Source organism: Miscanthus floridulus, chromosome 18 (genome assembly GCF_019320115.1).
Source record: "Miscanthus floridulus cultivar M001 chromosome 18, ASM1932011v1, whole genome shotgun sequence".
Classification (NCBI taxonomy): domain Eukaryota; kingdom Viridiplantae; phylum Streptophyta; class Magnoliopsida; order Poales; family Poaceae; genus Miscanthus; species Miscanthus floridulus.
The window spans coordinates 123,206,691-123,226,249 of NC_089597.1; the positions used below are offsets into that span (position 1 = coordinate 123,206,691).

At 50.7% G+C, this 19,559-nt stretch overlaps 1 protein-coding gene across 1 annotated transcript; it reads right to left on the minus strand.

Moving 5' to 3' along the window:
* Positions 1-15,510: 15,510 nt before the first annotated feature.
* On the minus strand, positions 15,511-18,750 carry LOC136522028 (uncharacterized). Its single transcript, XM_066515810.1, has 3 exons — positions 16,549-18,750; positions 16,351-16,469; positions 15,511-16,253 (listed from the first exon to the last, which is right to left on the minus strand). Exons 1-3 carry the CDS (start codon positions 18,404-18,406, stop codon positions 15,783-15,785), a joined length of 2,448 nt encoding a protein of 815 aa, XP_066371907.1. The 5' UTR covers positions 18,407-18,750; the 3' UTR covers positions 15,511-15,782.
* Between the last annotated feature and the right edge of the window lie 809 nt (positions 18,751-19,559).

Genomic DNA, 19,559 nt, shown 5'->3' on the forward strand with positions numbered 1-19,559 from the left:
ACTTACCATGGAGTCCGAACTCGCAAACCTATCGGTGAAGCTCGAGAACACCCAGGAGCAGGTTAAGTCTGCCCAGCAGTTAGTCCGGTCGACCTACAGCTCGCCACGGAGGTGAGTTTTCTCGTATTTGTCCTTGACCTCTAAGTCTCTTGTTGGTTGCCTCAGCATGCTTGCCTTTTGTCTTCATAGGGTCTGAAGTATGTGTCATCTCGCAAGTCCCGCTTCCTCTAGATGGAGCATGCCTGGGTGGCTCAGCTTGAGCGTTGGCTAGAGTCTGCCTATCATGAGTCCTAGGACCAGGTGGCCAAGGTGACCGTGGTGCGGGCGGAGGAGCAGCGTGCAGCGGAGCGGGCGACCGCCACTGAGCGGGGCTTGAGGCAGTAAAGGCTCGCTAGGTGGAGACCGAGGTGGGGTTGTAGAAATCCCTAGCGGACACTAAGGCGGTGCTCCAAAACCCTAGAGACCCTTGAGTCAGAGTAGAGCGCCTTGGTGTCAGAGCAGAGCGCCCTAGATTTGGTGTGAAAGGCCCTAGAGTCAGAGAATGTCATTGTTGTCAGCCTTCAGGCGGTAGGCGTCTGGTCGGATCATTTCAACCTTTAGTCGTCTGGATCCTTGTCCACTATGCCCCCTTTCTTGGCTGCTGCTTCTTCGCCTTCTTCTTCTTTTGGCCCACCGGCCTGTCGTAGAAGGCGCTTGAGGAGCTCGCAGTCCTTGTAGAGGTGTTTGATGGGTAGGCATGGTTGGTGCACGGGCTCTCCATGAGCTCGTGAAAGTGGGCCGGAAGTCCTACTAGGACTGTTTTGCCCGCGTGATCAGTCGTGGCGACCAACGTAGAGTTGGCCGGTCGGCGGCAATCCTTTCTATTCTTTTTCCCCCTCTGCGTGGAGGGGCCTTTGTCCTAATCTTAGCACTTGGCCTTGCCTTGCCTCGGCCTCCATTGGAGCACTGCAGGAGCGGCGCTCGCTGGATGCGTTGGTCAAAGGCCCGTGGTCTCAGGCCATCCGGGCTGGGACTCCAGTCACTGCTATGAGCGTCTCAGTTTGGCTCGAGCCGCTCGTGTACAGGCAGTCAGTGCGGAGCGGCCGTCAAGTCAAGACAAGGCACCGATGCAGCCTCTTGTGTCGTGCTTGGTGGTTGTAGCGGTGAGCGGGTGGAGCGACTCATCTACTACATCCCCATTCCCCTAGTGGGGAGTGAGGCCACGAGTTGGTGTCGCGATTGGAGCTCTTCGCTTGCTGAACGGTGGCGGTCTCCACTAGTGCCCGGAGGTTTCGGTGGATCGCCTGTTCTTGAGGGTCGTTCGGCTCGAGAAGGCCACACAGAAGCATTGCCATAGCGGTGATGTTCTGATTGACCCGAACAAACTGTGGGGGATCGTTCCCCCTATCCATGGTGTTGCGTTGGACTCAACGGGCGCCGTTCGCCGGTTTATGCGCACGGGCGCAGTGTGGTGCGCTGAGCGTGCTGGCGTAGTCAGTGGCTAGTGCAGCCACTGTTGTTGTAGTTCCTTGCCATGCTCCTATGAGAGCGTGGGGGCTGCACACGAGGGTCTAGAGGGGTGTGAGTCTACAAGGACTTCACTACCACCGGTGGCTATCCCGGAGCATCCACCATGGTGCACTCCCAGGACGGACGGTGGCTAGGTGCCACATCGCCGATGCTGGAGCCGTCACTCTCAACATCATCCATGAGCTCATCATCCCCACAAATTTGGATGTGAGAGGGGGCGCCGCCGGCAACCTTTGGAGGCCCCAGGCATATGCGTCCACAAGAGATGCAAGGCCGTAGGGGAACCGGTCGTGCGGCAATCGCAGTAGGGACAATGGGGTCCCTCTGGATAATCGGCGGAAGATAAAGAATAGTAAGTAAATAATAGCATGTGTTATTTATAATGGGGTATGAGTAGAGAGTTTGCTTGGAATGAAGCGTAGGTGCCTCATCGTTGAAGTCATCGTGAGTTCCAAAGCCGATGGAGGGAGCCCCTCCGGCAGGTGCCGAAATGAGTGCCTCCTCATGGAGGTGTAGTACGCCAAGCCAGTCGACGATGAAGTCCAAGCTTCCGAAGAGGAAGGCCTAAGATGGCTCTAAGATGGGTGGAACCCACATCCCAACCGGTGGGAGAGCGAGAAACTCGAGTGAGCCAAAATGAGTCGTATCGCCTGAACTCGCCATGGCGAAGGTGGTGGAAAGTGGGCCATTCGATGACCAAAAAGTGTTGAACATACAACGTCTGCCCCACGGTGGGTGCCAACTATCGGTGCAGAAAGTGACCAACAAGTAAATATTTGTAGTTTTGCCATACGTTCTGATTGTAGGGGGGCCTAGCACTCAATGACATAGGGTTTATACTGGTCCAGGCAATGTACCCTACGTCCAGTTTGAGTCAGTCGGTGACTTTATTTCTGAGCCCAAGTGCTCGAAGTTTGCAGTGGGGTTACAAACGAGAAGGAGAAAGATGGGGGGGTACAAGAGGTCCGGTCGGACTTCAATCAGAAGGGCCGAGAGTCCAAAGGATCCATTTCCTTTGCCACGCATAGACCAAGTAGTCGACTCAACCTCAGGGTGCGAAACCCTTTGCTTCCTTGATGTGTACTCCGAGTACCATCAAATTGCGATGAAAGAGTCTGATTAGCTCATGACCTCTTTAATCACCCCATTTGAATTATTCTGCTACCTCATAATGTCATTTGATCTAAAAACACGGAGGCCATGTACCAGCATTGTACGCTCAAGTGTTTTGGGGACCTCATCGGGTGAACCATTGAGGCCAACGTGGATGACATCGTGGTCAAATCCAAATGGGCTGACCAAGTCATAGCTGACCTAGAGCAGACCTTCACGAAACTCTAAGCAAACGGCATCAAGCTCAACCCCAAGAAGTGTGTTTTTGGGGTCCCAAGGGGTATGCTGCTGGGTTTTATTGTTTTCAAGCATGGCATCCAAGCCAACCTAGAGAAGATCTTGGCCATCATGAGGATGGGCCCAATTCAGAATGAAAAGGGGGTACAACAAGTTATAGGGTGCCTTACCACGCTTAGTCACTTTATCTCATGCCCCGATGAACAAGGTCTCCCCCTCTATTGTCTCCAGAAGAAGGCCGACCATTTTGAATGGATGCTCGAGGCCTAGGAGGCACTTGACATGGTCAAGCAGCTTCTGACAAAGGCCCCGATCCTAGTCCCCCAACCAATGGGGAACCGCTTCTGCTCTACATCATGGCCACCACACAAGTGGTCAGCACCGCCCTAGTGGTAGAGCGAGAAGAAGAGGGACACACCCTCAAACTACAGCGTCCCGTGTACTTCATTAGCGAGGTATTGTGCAATTCTAAGTCCCGCTACCCCAAATCTAGAAGCTCCTGTATGCCATCCTCATCACCAAGAGGAAGTTGCGTCACTACTTTGAGTCACATACAATGATGGTCGTGATGTCCTTTCCTCTCGGTGAGGTCATCCAAAATAGGGATGCCATAGGAAGAATCACCAAGTGGGCACATGAGCTGATGGGTCAAGTCATTTCATATGCCCCCCAGATGGCCATCAAGTCCTAAGTGTTGGCTGATTTTGTTGCAGAATGGACCGAGATCCAAATGCTACCAGCAGCCATCAACCAAGAGTACTAAATGATGTACTTCGACGGAGCACTAACAAAGAAAGGCGTTGACGCAGGGCTAGTCTTTGTTTTGCCCCTTGGGGTATGCATGAGGTACATGGTTCGCATCCATTTCCCCTCCTCCAATTCATGTGTCCGAGTATGAGGCACTCATCAACGGCCTATGCATCGCCATCGAGCTGGGTATCCGATGGCTTGACGTCTAGGGTGACTCCCAGCTGGTCATCGACCAAGTCATGAAGGAATCAAGCTACCACAACGCCAAGATGGCTGCATATTTCCAAGAAGTTCACCAGTTGGAGGACAAGTTTGACGGTCTTGAGCTCAATCACATCTAGAGGCATCTCAACGAGGCGGCCGACGCGCTAGCGAAAGCGACATCCAGCCGAGAGCCAGTGCTAATAGGCGTCTTTGCCAACGATTAGTACAATCCCTTGGTCTACCATGAGGAACCAAAATAGACCAGTGACGCGCTGCCTACCCTAGGCTTGGGGACTAACCGGTCGTTAGCTCCATCCAACCCCGAAGTCATGGAGATTGACGAGGATCCAGCGACAAAGCCTGACCCTCTGAGCGACTGGAGGATGCCTTACCATGACTACCTCCTCCATGAGGCGCTACCAACAGACAAAATGGAGGCTCAATGGCTCATGCATCACGCCAAGTCCTTTGTCCTTATTGAGGGCGAGCTCTACAAGCGAAGCCACACCAGGATCCTACAGCGCTGCATCTCCATCGAATAAGGAAAGCAGTTGTTGAGCGATATCTAGGTGGGCTCTACGGGCACCATGCCGTGCCTAGGACCCTAGTCGAAAATGCATTTCGATAGGGCTTCTACTGGCCGACCATAGTAGCCAATGCTGAATAGAGTGTGCGCACCTATGAAGGGTGTCAATACTACACTCGGCAGACCCACCTGCTGGCCCAAGTACTCCAAACGATCCCCATCACATGGCCATTCGTGGTCTGATGGCTTGATCTAGTCAGACCTCTCAAGAGGGCGCTCGGGGGCAATACACACTTGCTTGTTGCCATAGACAAGTTTACAAAGTGGATAGAGGCTCGACCAATCTCCGCAATCAAGTCCAAGCAAGTCATGTTGTTCTTCCTTGACATCGTCCATCGCTTTGGGGTCCCAAACTCCATCATCACGAACAACGGCACACAGTTCACTGGAAAGAAGTTCCTCCGATTCTATGATGAATACCATATCTACATCAATTGGGCCACTGTGGCACACCCCCACACGAACGGGCAGGTCAAGCGTGCAAACAGCATGGTCCTACATGGCCTTAAGCCTAAGATCTTCAATAGGTTGAACAAGTTTGGTGGATGATGGGTCGTGGAGCTTCCCATAGTGCTCTGGAGCCTAAGGACAACCCCCAGCCAGGCCACCGACTACACACCATTCTTCATGGTCTATGGTTTCGAGGCTATCCTCCTAACCGACCTCGATTATGGAGCACCGAGGGTTAGGGCGTATGACGAATAGGGAGCTGAGGCATCCCTCGAGGATGCCATGGACTAGCTAGATGAAACGCTCGATGTCACCCTCCTTTGCTCATCCAAGTACTAGCAAGCGTTGCACCAGTACCACAGCCATCGAGTGTGGGGTCGGGCCTTCAACATCGAGGACTTGGTGCTCCACCTCATCTAAAGCAACAAGAACCGCCACAAGCTTTCTCCACCATGGGAGGGACTGTACATCATCATGGAAGTGCTCCGACCAGGCACCTACAATCTCAAGACCACGACGAACGAGGCCCTCCATATGCTAGGAGGTGATGTTGGAACAACACCATGGATCCATTGGAGGTGGAGGCAGATGGATGTGAGCTAAACAGTAGTGGAGGAGTCGAGGCTACAGAACTAGGGCTCCAGAGGTGGACTAGCAAGCATGGCAGATCTGAAATGGCAATGGCGGAGAAACAAAGAAGGTAAGGTTGTGGTTTTGGAGTGTAGAGACATCAAGGGGAAGGCCGCTATTTATAAGGCGGAGTAGGGTGAGAAGGCAAACCGTCCTCCAAGATTCAAGCACCCACTGCGCCATGACACGACACCTCCCTCCGAAGATCGTGCACACACAATCTCTAGCCATGCCCTCAAAGGGCATGCTGGATAACGATTCACCCGATCGATAAGCTAAGAACCATTGTAGGTAAGGACGGATACAGAGCTGAAAATGCTCCTACAACCCATTGAGGCCTAGGAGTTCAAAGGTCACCCACCAACGGGTTCACCACCACTCTGGAGCACCCTAAGAGCGAGGGGTGGGAAGGGATGGGCCCGCTAGCGACCACTACCTAGACGCACGAGCACCGCGGGCATCCCAGTCGGATACGATCCATGTTTTTTCCTTGAAGAAAGGCAAAGAGCCCTCGGGACCGATCGAACAGACCCAAGAACTATATAGATTGACCGCTGAGAATCTAGAGTCGGTCACCAACTAACCTAAGCTGGACCCCCATGAACGGGATGCCAAAGCCCCACTCGGACTAGCCCATTAATAGCTCATCGAGCACCATAATTGGTCCATAGAGGAAAATCATGGCATGGCACAAAGACGAGTCGACCCTCAACTGGACTCTAGCTATGGGTGAAGGCTCGAGGAAAGTTGGACTCACAAGTAGACCGAACGCGCAGTCGTAGAACGACAAACCCCCATAGGGGTTGGAATTAGAAAAGACCTTTTTCGACTCACCAAATCTCACAGCTATACCCCCAAGGGGTCCTATCAGTGCAGAAAGTGACCAATAAGTAATTATTTATAGTTTTATTGTACGTTGTGATCAGAGGTGGCCTAGCACTCAATGACATAGGGTTTATACTGGTTCAGGCAATGTGCCCCACGTCCAGTTTGAGTCAGTTGATGACTTTATTTCTGAGCCTAGGTGCTCGAAGTTTGCAGTGGGGTTACAAACAAGAAGGAGAAAGATGGGGTGTACGAGAGGTCCGGTCAGAAGGGCCAAGTGTGACAGGAGCTCTGCTATGGGCTAAGTGTTCAAGCGTGTGCTTGAGGTTCGAACCTGGTGGTTATGTGGTTGTGAACTAGTGAACTTGATCAATCTAATGAATCTAGAATCACTTCCATGTTGGGAGAGAGCATGTCCCCTTTTATAGATGAAGGGGATGGCCTTACAAGTGAGAGGGAGAGATTACGTATGCTTCTAAGCCTTGTTGCCCACGTCGGCGGATACAGGATGATGGTAGGCACCCACAACACTATTGGATATCGGATGCACGTGGGAGGTTGCATCATTTTGTTTGGGTATGGCGATGTCGGTACCTGCTATACTGTTGATGCCCAAAGGCATGTGAGGGGTTTCACCATGTTCACTCGGTACGGTAAATGCCAGTGCCCACAACACTGTCGATGCTCAGAGGCATGTGGGGGGGAGCCTTACTGTATGGGAGTTAATGGCGCCCACAATACTATAGAGAAAATGTTGGTGCCTACAACACTATTTGTGTTAGAGAGGTTGCATAGCACTATTTCTACAGGTGTATAGGGTACGGTCCTAGTATCGTATTTTGACTTGTGCGCCTTGCTTTGCTTTCTCCGTTCGTTCCCTGGTCCTTTCCGAGTGGGGTGTCCCCAATCGGTTGGTCCTAGTCAGCTCTGGTTGCACCAGTTGGAGAAGAGTAGTGAGCGGGGTTTTTGCGTACCTCGGTCGAAGACGTGGGGATGGAGTCAGAATTAGTGCTTTTGCCAGGCCTTTCGGTCGGAGAGGTCAACCAGAGGTAGGCTAGAGACCGAAGTGAGCCCTCCGGTCAAAAAGGTGGGCTGGAGTTAGAAAACGAGCACCGCTCCTCCTCGGCCAGACCTTCCAGTCAGTGATTGGATCGCCCTTTTAGCCTATTGTTTAGATACCTAGCCTAGCCCATGAGTTGCGCGTTGTCTGCTTGGACCAAGCCTTTATTGGGAAGCCAGTTTGCGACAGACTCTGGGTTTATGAACTTGATAGGTATGATCATGACGAAAGAGAATCGTCGTCCCTAGGACATGCCGTGGGCAACAAAGGAAGGCCAAGGCCCTTAGAGTCCTCCCATTCAGAAAAGCCTTTGAAGGAGTTTTCTACTCCTCCGCAGGCTTAGGGGCTACTATCAGGGACCAATATTAGGGTACCTAAAGAGGAGCTAATGGTCATCAATATTAATTCATCCGAGCAGTCAAAAGCACGACTACAGCTCCAACCGACCCTCAGGTGTGTGGGCTCCACCTTGTCTGACCTCTAGGGGAGGGCTCCACCTCGCCCAACCCCAAGGCCATGGGCTCTGCCTTGCCCTACCCCAAGGTCATAGGCTTCATCTTGCCTGGCCTCAAGGTCATGGGCTCTGCCTCGCCCGACCTCTAGGGGAGGGCTCCACCTCACCTGACCCCAAGGCCATGGGCTTTGCATCGCCCAACCCCAAGGTCGCTTGCTCCATCTCACCTGAACTCAAGGTCGTGGGCTTTGCCTCGCCCGACCCTTAGGTCACGAGCTCTGCCTTGCCTGACCCTGAGGCCACGGGCTCTGCCTCGTCTGACCCTAAGGCCACAGGCTCCGCCTCGCCTGACCCCGAGGCCACAGGCTTTGCCTTGCACGATCTCAAGGGCCGTGGGCTCCGCCTCACCCGACCCTTGGGTTTGTGCTCCACCTCGCCTGACCCCGAGGATGCAGGCTCCACCTTGCCCGACCTCAAGGCCACTAGCTCCACCTCACGGTGACCAGTGGGTTTGTGCTCCGCCTCACCTGACCCCTTGGGTGTAGGCTCCGCCTCGCCCGACGGGGATCCATACCATCACCAACCACTCTAGGTCCAAGCATATGGGCTTGGTCAAAGCTATGACACCAGGGAAGAGACTAGCATGCCTCGATGTAACCCATGGCCATGACGGGCCATACCTGAGGGTTCACATCAAGAACAGCGTTGGGCGTGCCGGTGATGTTCTGTCTAACCCTCGTACGAATGATGATAGGCGCTGTGGGGGTATGGCCCCCGATATGTACAAGACAAGACATGGGTTGCAACCATCAGAGGTGGCCTAGCCCACAAGATCAAGGCGTGCATGGTGCTGCTCGACGTGCACCGCAAGATATTGTATAGTACCAAATATGATACTTTTCTTGTAACCCTACCCCTCCAGACTAAATAAGGAGAGGCAGGGGTCCCCTAGTGGACACGATCCATACATCTCAATGCAATACATCAGAACACATGATGTAGGTATTATGTCATACTGACGGACGAACATGTCTAAATCTTGTGTCTTGGTGCTTGTATTACCATCTCACTCCTGATCTCGCTCACATCTACAACAAATCTACCATCGTGGGACACCCCTCGGTGGACCGCCGAGCATCTTTTGTCGATAGTTGGCGCGCTAGGTAGGGGTGTGCGCTTGATCCATGGTGAGCCAGATGGACCTCAAATCAACAGCGTGTTCTTGTCATCAATCTTGTGGAGATCCATACCGATCCACGACGACGATTCATCGCTGGCTACATCAGCCCCCACGACTACAGATCTGATCTCAGAACCACCTCCGAGGTCGCCTTCATCAACAACTCACCGCCCGCTTCCTCGCTACCAGAGGAGGCAGATCAACACCGACGATCTGATCACGTCCATCGATCAGATCTATTGGAGGCTGCTCAGGAAACTCCAGGGGTTACGGCCCTACCTTTCGGGTTCACCAACATCGCTGCCACCTTCCAAGATGCCCTAAGGGGCAAATTCATCAACCAAGTTGAAGACGTCCATCCTCTCACTGACCAGATAGCGCCATACGCCACCGACCAGTCATTCTGTCTAAAGCTAAGTCATGCTTTAATATTTTTCTAAATATTCTCCAATCTTCGTTAATCGCCATGATGTTTTTCTGAGCTGTTTTCTCCATGTTTGCTCTTCAAATGATTTTCTGAACCCTCGAACAGTCCTGTTGATGCTCGGACGCCTCCAGAGACGGCCCTGTCTCTGGCTCCTCCCTACACGTGCACGAGCGTCTGCCCTCTACGTTATGGGTGGTCGGCAGCGGCTCCATAGCGACGCATGTTCCTCCTACACGTGCACAGGCTCCATGCTCCATGTTATAGTTAACAGGCTAGCTAGGGCTAAAGACTCAGCTACACGCTAACTGTTCGGACGGTTTATATTAAATACATCTTCACACCAACTAATCGCCGAGCTACTTACGCTATTTCATCACCATTGCTGATTTTTCTTCGGAGTTCATATATTTGTACATCATGTACTACTCGTTCTACATATTTGTATTATAGGATCATCATCTAGATGATCGGATCACCTGGTGCTCGGACTTCACCACCGATCAACTGGTCGGACCGCTAGGATCATCGACTTCGTCGCCGACCAGTTGATCGGACTGTTCGCCGGTCGCTTCTGCTCAATGCTCACTTCGCCACCGATCAGTTGACCAGACTGTTCGTTGCTCGTGCTTCATCGCCAGATACGTCGGTTACTCCTCGACGCTCGGATTCTTCGTGCTCAAGGACTAAGTGGGCACACTTCACCGCACAGACATTGCCAGCTACACTGGACATCGCCAGCTACGCTGGGGACTCCTCGGTGCTCGGACGTCGCTAGCTACGCCGGTGCTCAGACATCGCCAGCTACGTCGAGTGACTCCTCGGTGCTTGGACATCGCCAGCTATGCCGGGGACTCCTCGGTGCTCAGACCTCGCTAGCTTCGCTAGGAACTCCTCGCTGCTCGAACGTCGCCAGCTACGCCAGGGATTCCTCGGTGCTCGGACATCGCCACCTACGCCGGGGACTCCTCGGTGCTCGGACATCGCCGCCTACGTCGGGGACTCCTTGGTGCTCGAACATCACTAGTGGCACCGAGGACTCCTCAGTGCTCGGACATCACCAGCTACGCCGGGGACTCCTCGGTGCTCGGACATCGCCACCTACACCGGGGACTCCTCGGTGCTCGAACATCGCCGCCTACGTCGGGGACTCCTCGGTGCTCCGACATCATAGCTACGCTAGGGACTCCTCGGTGCTCCGACATCGCCAGCTACATCGGGGACTCCACGGTGCTCGGACATCGCTCTTGGTGGTCGGATCTTGCTACGTTTCATCGGTGTGCTATCAAGCTACTCCATGCTGTTCGGATCAGGGTGCTGATCTTGGGCAGCACATCTAGGGTCTTGATACGCGCATGTCAGACGACGTCGCCAAGCTTTCTGACTTCTTTTTCTTTGACCCTGCTACAAGATTCATTCTTCATCTTCCAGTAGGCTCGGGGACTAAGTGGGCACACTTCACCTTGCGGTGAATGTGTGCTTGTTCTCATCTCGAGGCTACGCTCGGGGACTGGCTGCCTGCTCGGCTGGTCTTCTACTTTCTGACCCTGGCACCATGTGACTATGTCACCTACTGTCAGGCTCAGGGACTAGCTGTGGGGGTATGGCCCCCGGTATGCATAAGACAAGACATGTGCCGCACCATCAGAGGTGGCCCAGCCCACAAGATCAAGGCGTGCACGACGCTGCTCGACGTGTACCATAAGATATTGTATAGTACCAAATAGGATACTTTTCTTGTAACCCTATCCCTCCAGACTAAATAAGGAGAGGCAGGGGTCCCCTAGTGGACACGATCCATACATCTCAATGCAATACATCAGAACACAGGATGTAGGTATTACGTCATACTGACGGCTAAACATGTCTAAATCTTGTGTCTTGGTGCTTGTATTACCATCTCGCTCCTGATCTCGCTCACATCTACAACAAATCTACCATCGTGGGACACCCCTCGGTGGACTGTCGAGCATCTTTTGTCGACAGGCACGTTATGACCGGCAGACGACGTCTGCGCATGGCACTAGTGACGTACAGGATGAAATGCTATGACTAGCAGATGACGCCTACGCATGGCACTAGTGACGTACAAGACCACAACGTTGAGCTATCCCTGTTGACATCTACAGGATCAGCGTGACTCGCATGAAGGAGAAGAAGGACCCAACGATCTTGAAGGCCTTCTTTTATCTCTCTCGTTCTTCTCTTTTCCTCTGCTGTAACCCATGCCTTCCCTTGTCCTATAAAAGGGAAAGCAGGGCGTCCCATGAAGGGGATCAGAACCGATCAACTCATCGAGATCTGATCTAGATCTGCACAAGAGCACAACACAAACACACAGCTGAACAACGATCGAGCTCTCAGCATCCACTCACTCCTTTCACCGGAGACTTGGGATCCTTTCCCTCTCTCGCCCTTTTGTAACCCCTACTATAAACCTTCAGTGCTAGTAACATGAGCAGCAGCAATGAACTGGACGTATGGACTTTCTGCCCGAACCAATATAAACCTCGTGTCCTCTAAGCACACCATCCATGCCAGACGCACAATACTAAAAATTTACTCGTTGGTGGTAACTCGAAACACCAACAAGCTCCTTCTTATTTCCAACTTCATCACCCTTGCTCAAATGTGCTAACCACCAAGTGTATCACATTGTGCATGTGTGTTAGTATATTTTCACAAAATATTTTTAAGGGTGTTAGCACTCACTAGAATCTAAATGCATATGCAATGAGTTAGAACATCTAGTGGCACTTTAATAGCCACATTTCACCATGAGTTTTACTCCTCTTAATAGTACGGCTATCTATTCTAAATGTGATTACACTCGCTAAGTGTCACGATCATCAAAAGAAAGAGCTCCTATCAATTATACCTTTGCCTTAAGCTTTTTATTTTTCTCTTTCTTCTTTTCCAAGCTTTGAGCACTTGATCATCATCACATGTCCAGCACCATCACCTTGGACTTCAATTGCTCCACCACTTGGATTGGTACTAGCCTATCTCATATACACTTAGAGCCAAAGGTTATACACTTAGAGCCAAAGGTTAGTACTTAGAGTTTCATCAATTTACCAAAACCAAATTAGAGCTTTCAATGGCCACTACCACCACTAGCCACATGAACTTCAGCTCGATCTCCTCTCTCAACTATGTAGATCAATAGATATATGACATCTCAATCTCTCAACTATATAGATTTAAAAATAGATTAAAGTGCAATCAAACAACTCTGAGGTATGAACAAATACACGTAAGGCCACTAGGGCCACTACCTAGGCATGGCCCAAAACCTCTTTTACACACCTTGTGAATTCTCTATGGCCCGTTCACACTACCATTCCTAATACACACGTCACTCTACGGATGGTGAGAGAAAAATATCATGCCACTATCCCGAGCGCTTCCTCAACTCTTCCCGTCCTCCACCGCTTCGTTTCCATGGTGTCTCCCTAGTTTTCTTCGTCTATCTCGTAACCTCTTCATGATGCCTAGTGGTCGGAGCCGCTGCTGTAACGTGCCCTAGGGTTGGCCGCCCTTGACTACACCATCGAAACAAGGTGCTGGCTACTGGCTAGCCTCACTCGCATTGCCGTTGCCACCATGACGTGCCCTAGGACTAGCTTGTCGGTCCGATTTGGTAGTTGCTTGTTTGATTTGGTACACTTATAGTCCGATTTCATAAGTGTATCCTTTTTTGTGGAATGTATCTTGGTTTGTTTATTGTAGATACTTGATTTGGTGCACTCTGTCGCGCATGGTCAGTCAATATGAGATTCTGGTGTGTGCATGCATTCTCCTAAGTTAGAATTCGAGAGTTCACTTGTATAAACATTTATAGAAATGCGATATATGTGCCATGTTTTTGAAAAAAAAAACTCTTAATTTATTTCTTGAGCATTTATTACTTTTGCCATTTCAAATCACATGACGTTTGGATATTTCTAAATACATTGTTTTTACTATATGCTTAGATATACATTACATCTAGATGTTTTTTTAGAATTACTACGTCTAGATATACAGGAGTAGAAAAATCAATGTGCCTAGAAAATTCAAAGTCTCCTAACTTAGGATGGAGGGAGTTCATGCTCCCACATAGGCTCAAACCCATCTTCATGAGGAACTGCGCGTAGCGCGGGTGGTAGAGTCTCACTTGGCATTGGTTTTCCACCCGGGTTTTCCCCCACTTTCTTGTTGCAGGGACCTAAGGCGCCTATGGACCACAAGGGGAGGCGACGCTCCCGTCGCTAGCGAAGCTGTGTCTTCATAAATATCTTGTAGGCGTATATGGATGATAGTAGAGTTTTAGGTCTGGAGTACACTTTAGTGGCGTGTGTGCATGCATGTGTTTGGTTGTACGTTCAGATAGTAAACTTGTACTACCAGATCCGAGCAACGAGCAATAAAAAAAAGGCAACGTATCAAGTGAAAACCAACCTCTCCGTGCAAACCGTGCAAACCAACTGCGTGGGAGAGGTGGGAGGGGGGATTTGCAAAAGTGTGATTAGGTGCAGGCGTAATTACACTTTTGCAAATCCCCCCTCCTACCTCTTCTCCGCAGTTGGTTTGCACGGTTTGTATAGAGAGGTTGGTTTGCACTAGATATGTTCCCATAAAAAAAAAGTCTTCATGATGGAAAAACGGGTATTGAATAAGCACATTGGATTGGTTCTGTGGTTGGTTTGGCTCACGGTTCACCACACCACCACACGCGCAGACGCGCTGCGGCGCTGGGCGCCTGCCTGCCTGGGTCATCTAAACCGGACGGAGCAGTCTCCCGCAAAATTCCCCGAACCAAATCACTCTCACCGTCTCGGCAGCAACCAGCACACATTTCTCTTTGGCGGATCGAAGGAAGGAGGAGAAGATGGGTGGCGGCACGGAGGTGCACAAAAACCGGTGGATCGAAGAGTGGAACGCCGGCCGCGAGAACCTCGAGTTCAACTTCCGCTGGACCCGCCGCAGCCTCGCCGTCGTCGGCCTCTTTGGCCTCGCTGTCCCCATCCTCGTCTACAAGGGCATCGTCCGCGAATTCGTAATCCACTATAGCCCCTCTTGCCGTTCCGCTGTCCCTTTCTCCTTACCCCAAACCCTAAGATCGATTTTCTGTTTGTGCCTGCTGGGTTGGATGCAGCATATGCAAGACGAGGATGCCGGGCGGCCGTACAGGAAGTTCCTCTGAGCGTCGTCCCGGCCTGCAGGAGACGTCGATCCCTCGACCAGGGCTGGGAGTTTCCATTCGGTTTGTGCCGGTATTGTTTTAGTCTGAATCTGATGGAGCATTTTGGAATGCTGAACTGTTGTGTGGGATCCAAATGAATAAGGTGTAATGACTCGTCTTTTCAATCACTGAAATTCGACATGTTTGAATTGATTTGGTCACTTTTTATGGTAAAATAGCAGCGTTGTCATGTACTGTTTTACTGTTTATGACTTTATGCTTGCGCTGTGGAGGACTCTAGGATCAGTTATTCAGTTTACTCCTGGAATGGAGTGTGCGGCTTGCTTTGTTTTGCCTTCCTTAATGTTATATTGCAAGTATAGTGGCAGGATAACCTCGTATTCAAACTAAATATATTGTAAATGTTCGGTAGCAGAGTTGAAGTTAGATCATGATAGTGCCTTGGCGGTTTTTGCTGATGCTTAAGTTCAGCATTACCTAGATGAAGATCTAGCTTTGTTTGCCAAAATGGGTTAGCAGATTCACAGGGTTTGTGCTTGTCTCGCAAGGGGCAGCGGTTTCATCCATTAATTGAGATTAGTTGGATAGCAGGAGATATGTTGAAAAGGATAATTCTTTGAAGTCAATAGAACCTAAGATTTATAGTTTTGAGCAGATTGGTGCTGTGCATGTCATGTCTGCAATTGTGCTTTGCTGCTCAAAACTGTTGTAGTTTGGTACTTAGGTTCTCAACAGCCTTACCTAAATTGATAAATCTTGAGTACAATATAATTGCTAGGCAGTGTACTTGAAATCTGATTTTTTTTTCATCTCTTTTTTGCTCATTAGTTACAATGCCCTTTATTTTTGGCTTCCACCCATTGCTTTGCACTCTTGACATGTCATGTACTTGTGTGCATAGTTTTTACGGCGGCGTGGCGAGGCGCGGCGACCCACCACCTTCACACCTTTACAGCGTCTATGGCGCGCGGCGTGGCGACGCCATACACACATCGGCGTGGCGAATACATACATTATAGTCTAGGATATTAGGAAATTATATTGACAAATGGTAATGCAAATGTAGCTTAAAAGGTATAGTCTACAATATTAGCAAATCAAAATAGCAATGTAAATGTAGCACAAAAGACATAGAACTCTCTCATCTCTCAAACTTCCAAATCTCTCATCTCTCAAAAGTCGTCCAATGCAAACTCATCGAGATCGTTAGAAGCATCCATGTTCTCTCCACCATCTTCAGTAGCATCCATTGGTTGTTCACCAAAATCATCTATATCATCATCATCCAAAATGATCTCTTCTTCCTCTCCCTCTTCCTCATCTTCTTCAACCACTCTTGATATATGCCTTGCACGACGAGCGTAGGTCCTAGGAAGATTACGACCTCGAAGCTCACGTGATGCACCAATGGCTTCATCAACTTGATCCCATGTGAGGTCCGAACCACGTGCACCTTCAGGTTGGGCCATTGGGTCTACCCATTCATTGTTCCAATCAAAATCTTCTATAACCAAAGGGTCATAGCTTTTACCCGCTTCCTCGCGGCGCTTTCGGAACCTACTAGTCATTTTCCGATTATAGGAAACATAAACCAAATCATTCAATCTTTTATGCTCCAGCCGGTTTCTCTTCTTAGTATGAATCTACAATTGATCATAAAGCAAGCAAAGTTAATAAAATATGCTTTAACCGGTTTCATTCAATTGAATCAGAATTATGGAACTTGAGTACTTTACTTACAAATTCAAAAGTGCTCCAATTACGCTCACAACCGGATGATGAAGCACAAAGACTAACAATACGCTTTGCAAATCTTTGTAGGTCAATGGATCGGCCACCATACGTACGCCACCAATCAACTAAATTAACAATACACATTCATATATTAGGATTTAAGCCTTAAATAACATGCAGCAATTAAATTTTTAAATCACTTACGAGGGTTCTTTGACTTCATGGTTTGGAGGGCCATACAATTCTTGAAGATATCTCCACGTTGATCTTCATAGAGCATGGATTGTTGATCAATTTTGTTTCGAATGCTCTCATCTTCCACCATTCGTGCAAGCACATCATTGAAACAACCCCTTAGATGACCAACATATTCATCATTCTCCTTTTGGATGGTATAGAATTTTCCTGGGTTCAAAAAGAGGGCAGCGCCATAGAGTGGGGTATCCATTTGCCTATCCCAACGACTCTCAATAATTTGTATGATCTTGTTGAGCAAGCTTCTCTTGTTTTCAGTAGAGAAGCTAGCCTTGATCTTCTCTTTTGCATGATTCATGAGAGCAGCAACCTCTGGCATGGCAGGCCTCTCATCACCATCAACCACCCTCAACACAATGATAAGTGGTAGAGAAGCTCTAAGGCAATCCTCAACGGAGTTCCAAAACTCCCTAGAAAGCACAATATCATACACTTTTTTCCCGGCCTCTGTCTTTGCTAGTTTGCAACCAGTCCAATCCTCGGTGGTAAACAGAAATCTTAATGCATCTTTGTGCTTGTACAAACTCTGCAAGGTGAGGAATGTGGTAGCAAACCGAGTGGCTGCGGGTCTCACAAGATCCCTCCCATTTGTCTTCTCCCTCATTGCACTAAGAAGTCTTCCATGTCTATAGATGAAAGTAGTGACATGCCGGGCACGTGAGATAGGCTTCTTAAATTCCTTCAACTTCCCTACGTCTTCCAACATAAGGTCTAAGCAATGTGCAGCACAAGGAGTCCAATAAAGTGTAGGAAACCTCTCCATGAGAAGCTTGCCCGCTGCTTTATAGTTAGCTCCATTATCAGTGACAACTTGCACAACTTTATCTACTCCAATGTCCATGATTTTCTTCTCTAACAAATCAGCTAACATCACCTGATCATGAACTTCACTTGATGCATCAATTGACTCCAAGAAGAAAGTCCCCTCCGGACTATTGACTAGAAAGTTGATCAAATGATGCCCCCTCCTATCTGTCCATCCATCTGACATCAATGTGCAGCCATATTGTTTCCATGCTTCCTCATGTTTCTTCCTCAAATCATCTGTCTCCTTAACAACCTTTTGGAGCAATGGCTCCCTAAGCTCATGGTAGGTAGGAGGCTTATACCCAGAACCGTACTGTGCAGTGGCCTCTATAGCAATCTCAAACTGCCTAGAATTTACGGCATTGAATGGTATGCCACACTCATAAAAGAACCTGGCCCACTCTAAGTTGACAGCTTCTCTTTCTTCCTTTGTCCTCATGCTAGCTTGAATACTGATTTGAGAAGGACCCTTCGAGTGTCTTTCTTCCACAACCTCTGTTGGAGTTCTCCGAAGCATTGAACCAACTGACTTGCTGGGCTCTTTTGGAGCACAGAACTTCAATGTGGATTGTTTCCTTTTGGCAGCTGTCCCTGAACTAGGATGCACAATGCTTCTAGCAACATCTTGGGACTCCTCTATCAAAACAATCACATCATCTTCCCCTTGTTGCTCTCCTTCTTCATCATCAAGGACAAGTGGTCTCTTCTTCTTCTTCATAGCATCTTGCATCTCTCGTGCAATAGTTGTTGTGGTATTGACACATTTCTGAACATCTCCATAACCACCCACAAGATGCTCCTTGAGCCTTGTAATTCCTCCAGTTATTCTTCTATCACATAAGCAACACTGCACAACATCTCTATTGCCAATGGTTGGCCAAAATCCATATTTCCACCCAGGATCATTTGACTTTGCCGGCTTCCGCTTTGGATCAGTCTTTGGATCAATATTTGATGCCGCGTCCGAGGCCTCCGCGCTTCCAGTCCCTTGAGTAGCCATGTTCTGTACTTCTGTCAAAAAAAAGAAAGGCGTTGAAGAACAGAGGCACAGAGAGAACAGAGAAGCAGAGGCAGTGAGGCACTTCAACTCACCACTTCGTGTCTTCACTCGGGCTCGGATCACAGAGGCACAGAGAGAACAGAGGAACGGAGGAACAGGCGGCGGCGGCTCGGGCTCAGATAGGAGGCGCCTCCAGGCAGGGGAACAGAGGAACAGAGGCCTCTCTTCTTGGTGCGCAGCCGCCCGGCCTCTCTCTTCCCCGGCGCCCTCCCCCTCCCCACCACCCTCCCTTCCCCTATGCGCCTCCCCCTCCCTTCCTCCTCGCCCGCACGGGAGTCGCGTGCAGGGGAGCTCAGATCGGAGGCGGCTCCAGGTGGGGGATAGAGGAACAGAGGCCGGCGGATCGGGAGGGTGGGGGAGGCCGACGGACGGCGGCCGACGGAGGGCGGGCGAGGCCGACTCCAGGCGGCGGCGGCTTGGGCTCGGATCGGAGGCGGCTCCAGGCGGGAACAGAGGAACAGAGGATGGGCGGATCGGGAGGGCGGGGGAGGCCTACGGACGGCGGCCGACGGAGGACGGGCGAGGCCGACTCCAGGCGGCAGCGGCTCGGGCCGGCGGAGGGCGGGCGAGGAGATTGCGGCGGCGGGGCGGGGAGATTGCGGCGGCAGGGCGTTTCCAGGCGCGGGGGGGTTCCTCTATTTGTGCCTGGGCCCGGCTGTACCCTACACTCGGCGTGTAGGGCGCCCGCCACAGCGCACTACGGCGCCACAGGACGCCATATCGGCGCCACGGGGACGCCACGGCGCTATGGCGGACGCCATACACGCCGGAGCCGTGGCGAGAGCCATAAAACTGCCACGGCGATATGGCGACGATATGGCGACGATATGGCGACGCCACAATAACTACGCCTGACGTGCCCGCCCCGATGCCTGACACGCCCCCATCCCCATCTGTTCGCCCCGCCCCCGTAGGCGCACCCACGTCCCGTCGTGCCCTCGACCGCCGGCCCTCAACGCGCCGCGCGCCACATCTACCGGCCATCGGCTCGCTGCGGCCCATTCCCTGGCGCCCCCTCACTCTCCGAATAGCATGAAACACGTGAAACATGAAACACTTGAATGCGACATACGTCTGAAACAGATGAAATATG

What these genes read in the sequence shown, in the direction of transcription:
- LOC136522028 (XM_066515810.1), bottom strand. Translation starts at nt 18,406, where the DNA reads ATGGCTACTCAAGGGACTGGAAGCGCGGAGGCCTCGGACGCGGCATCA. An exon ending in CATGAAGTCAAAGAACCCTC is followed by an intron (nt 16,470 to 16,548) that starts GTAAGTGATTTA and finishes TTGTTAATTTAG; the next exon opens with TTGATTGGTGGCGTACGTAT. An exon ending in ATTGGAGCACTTTTGAATTT is followed by an intron (nt 16,254 to 16,350) that starts GTAAGTAAAGTA and finishes GATCAATTGTAG; the next exon opens with ATTCATACTAAGAAGAGAAA.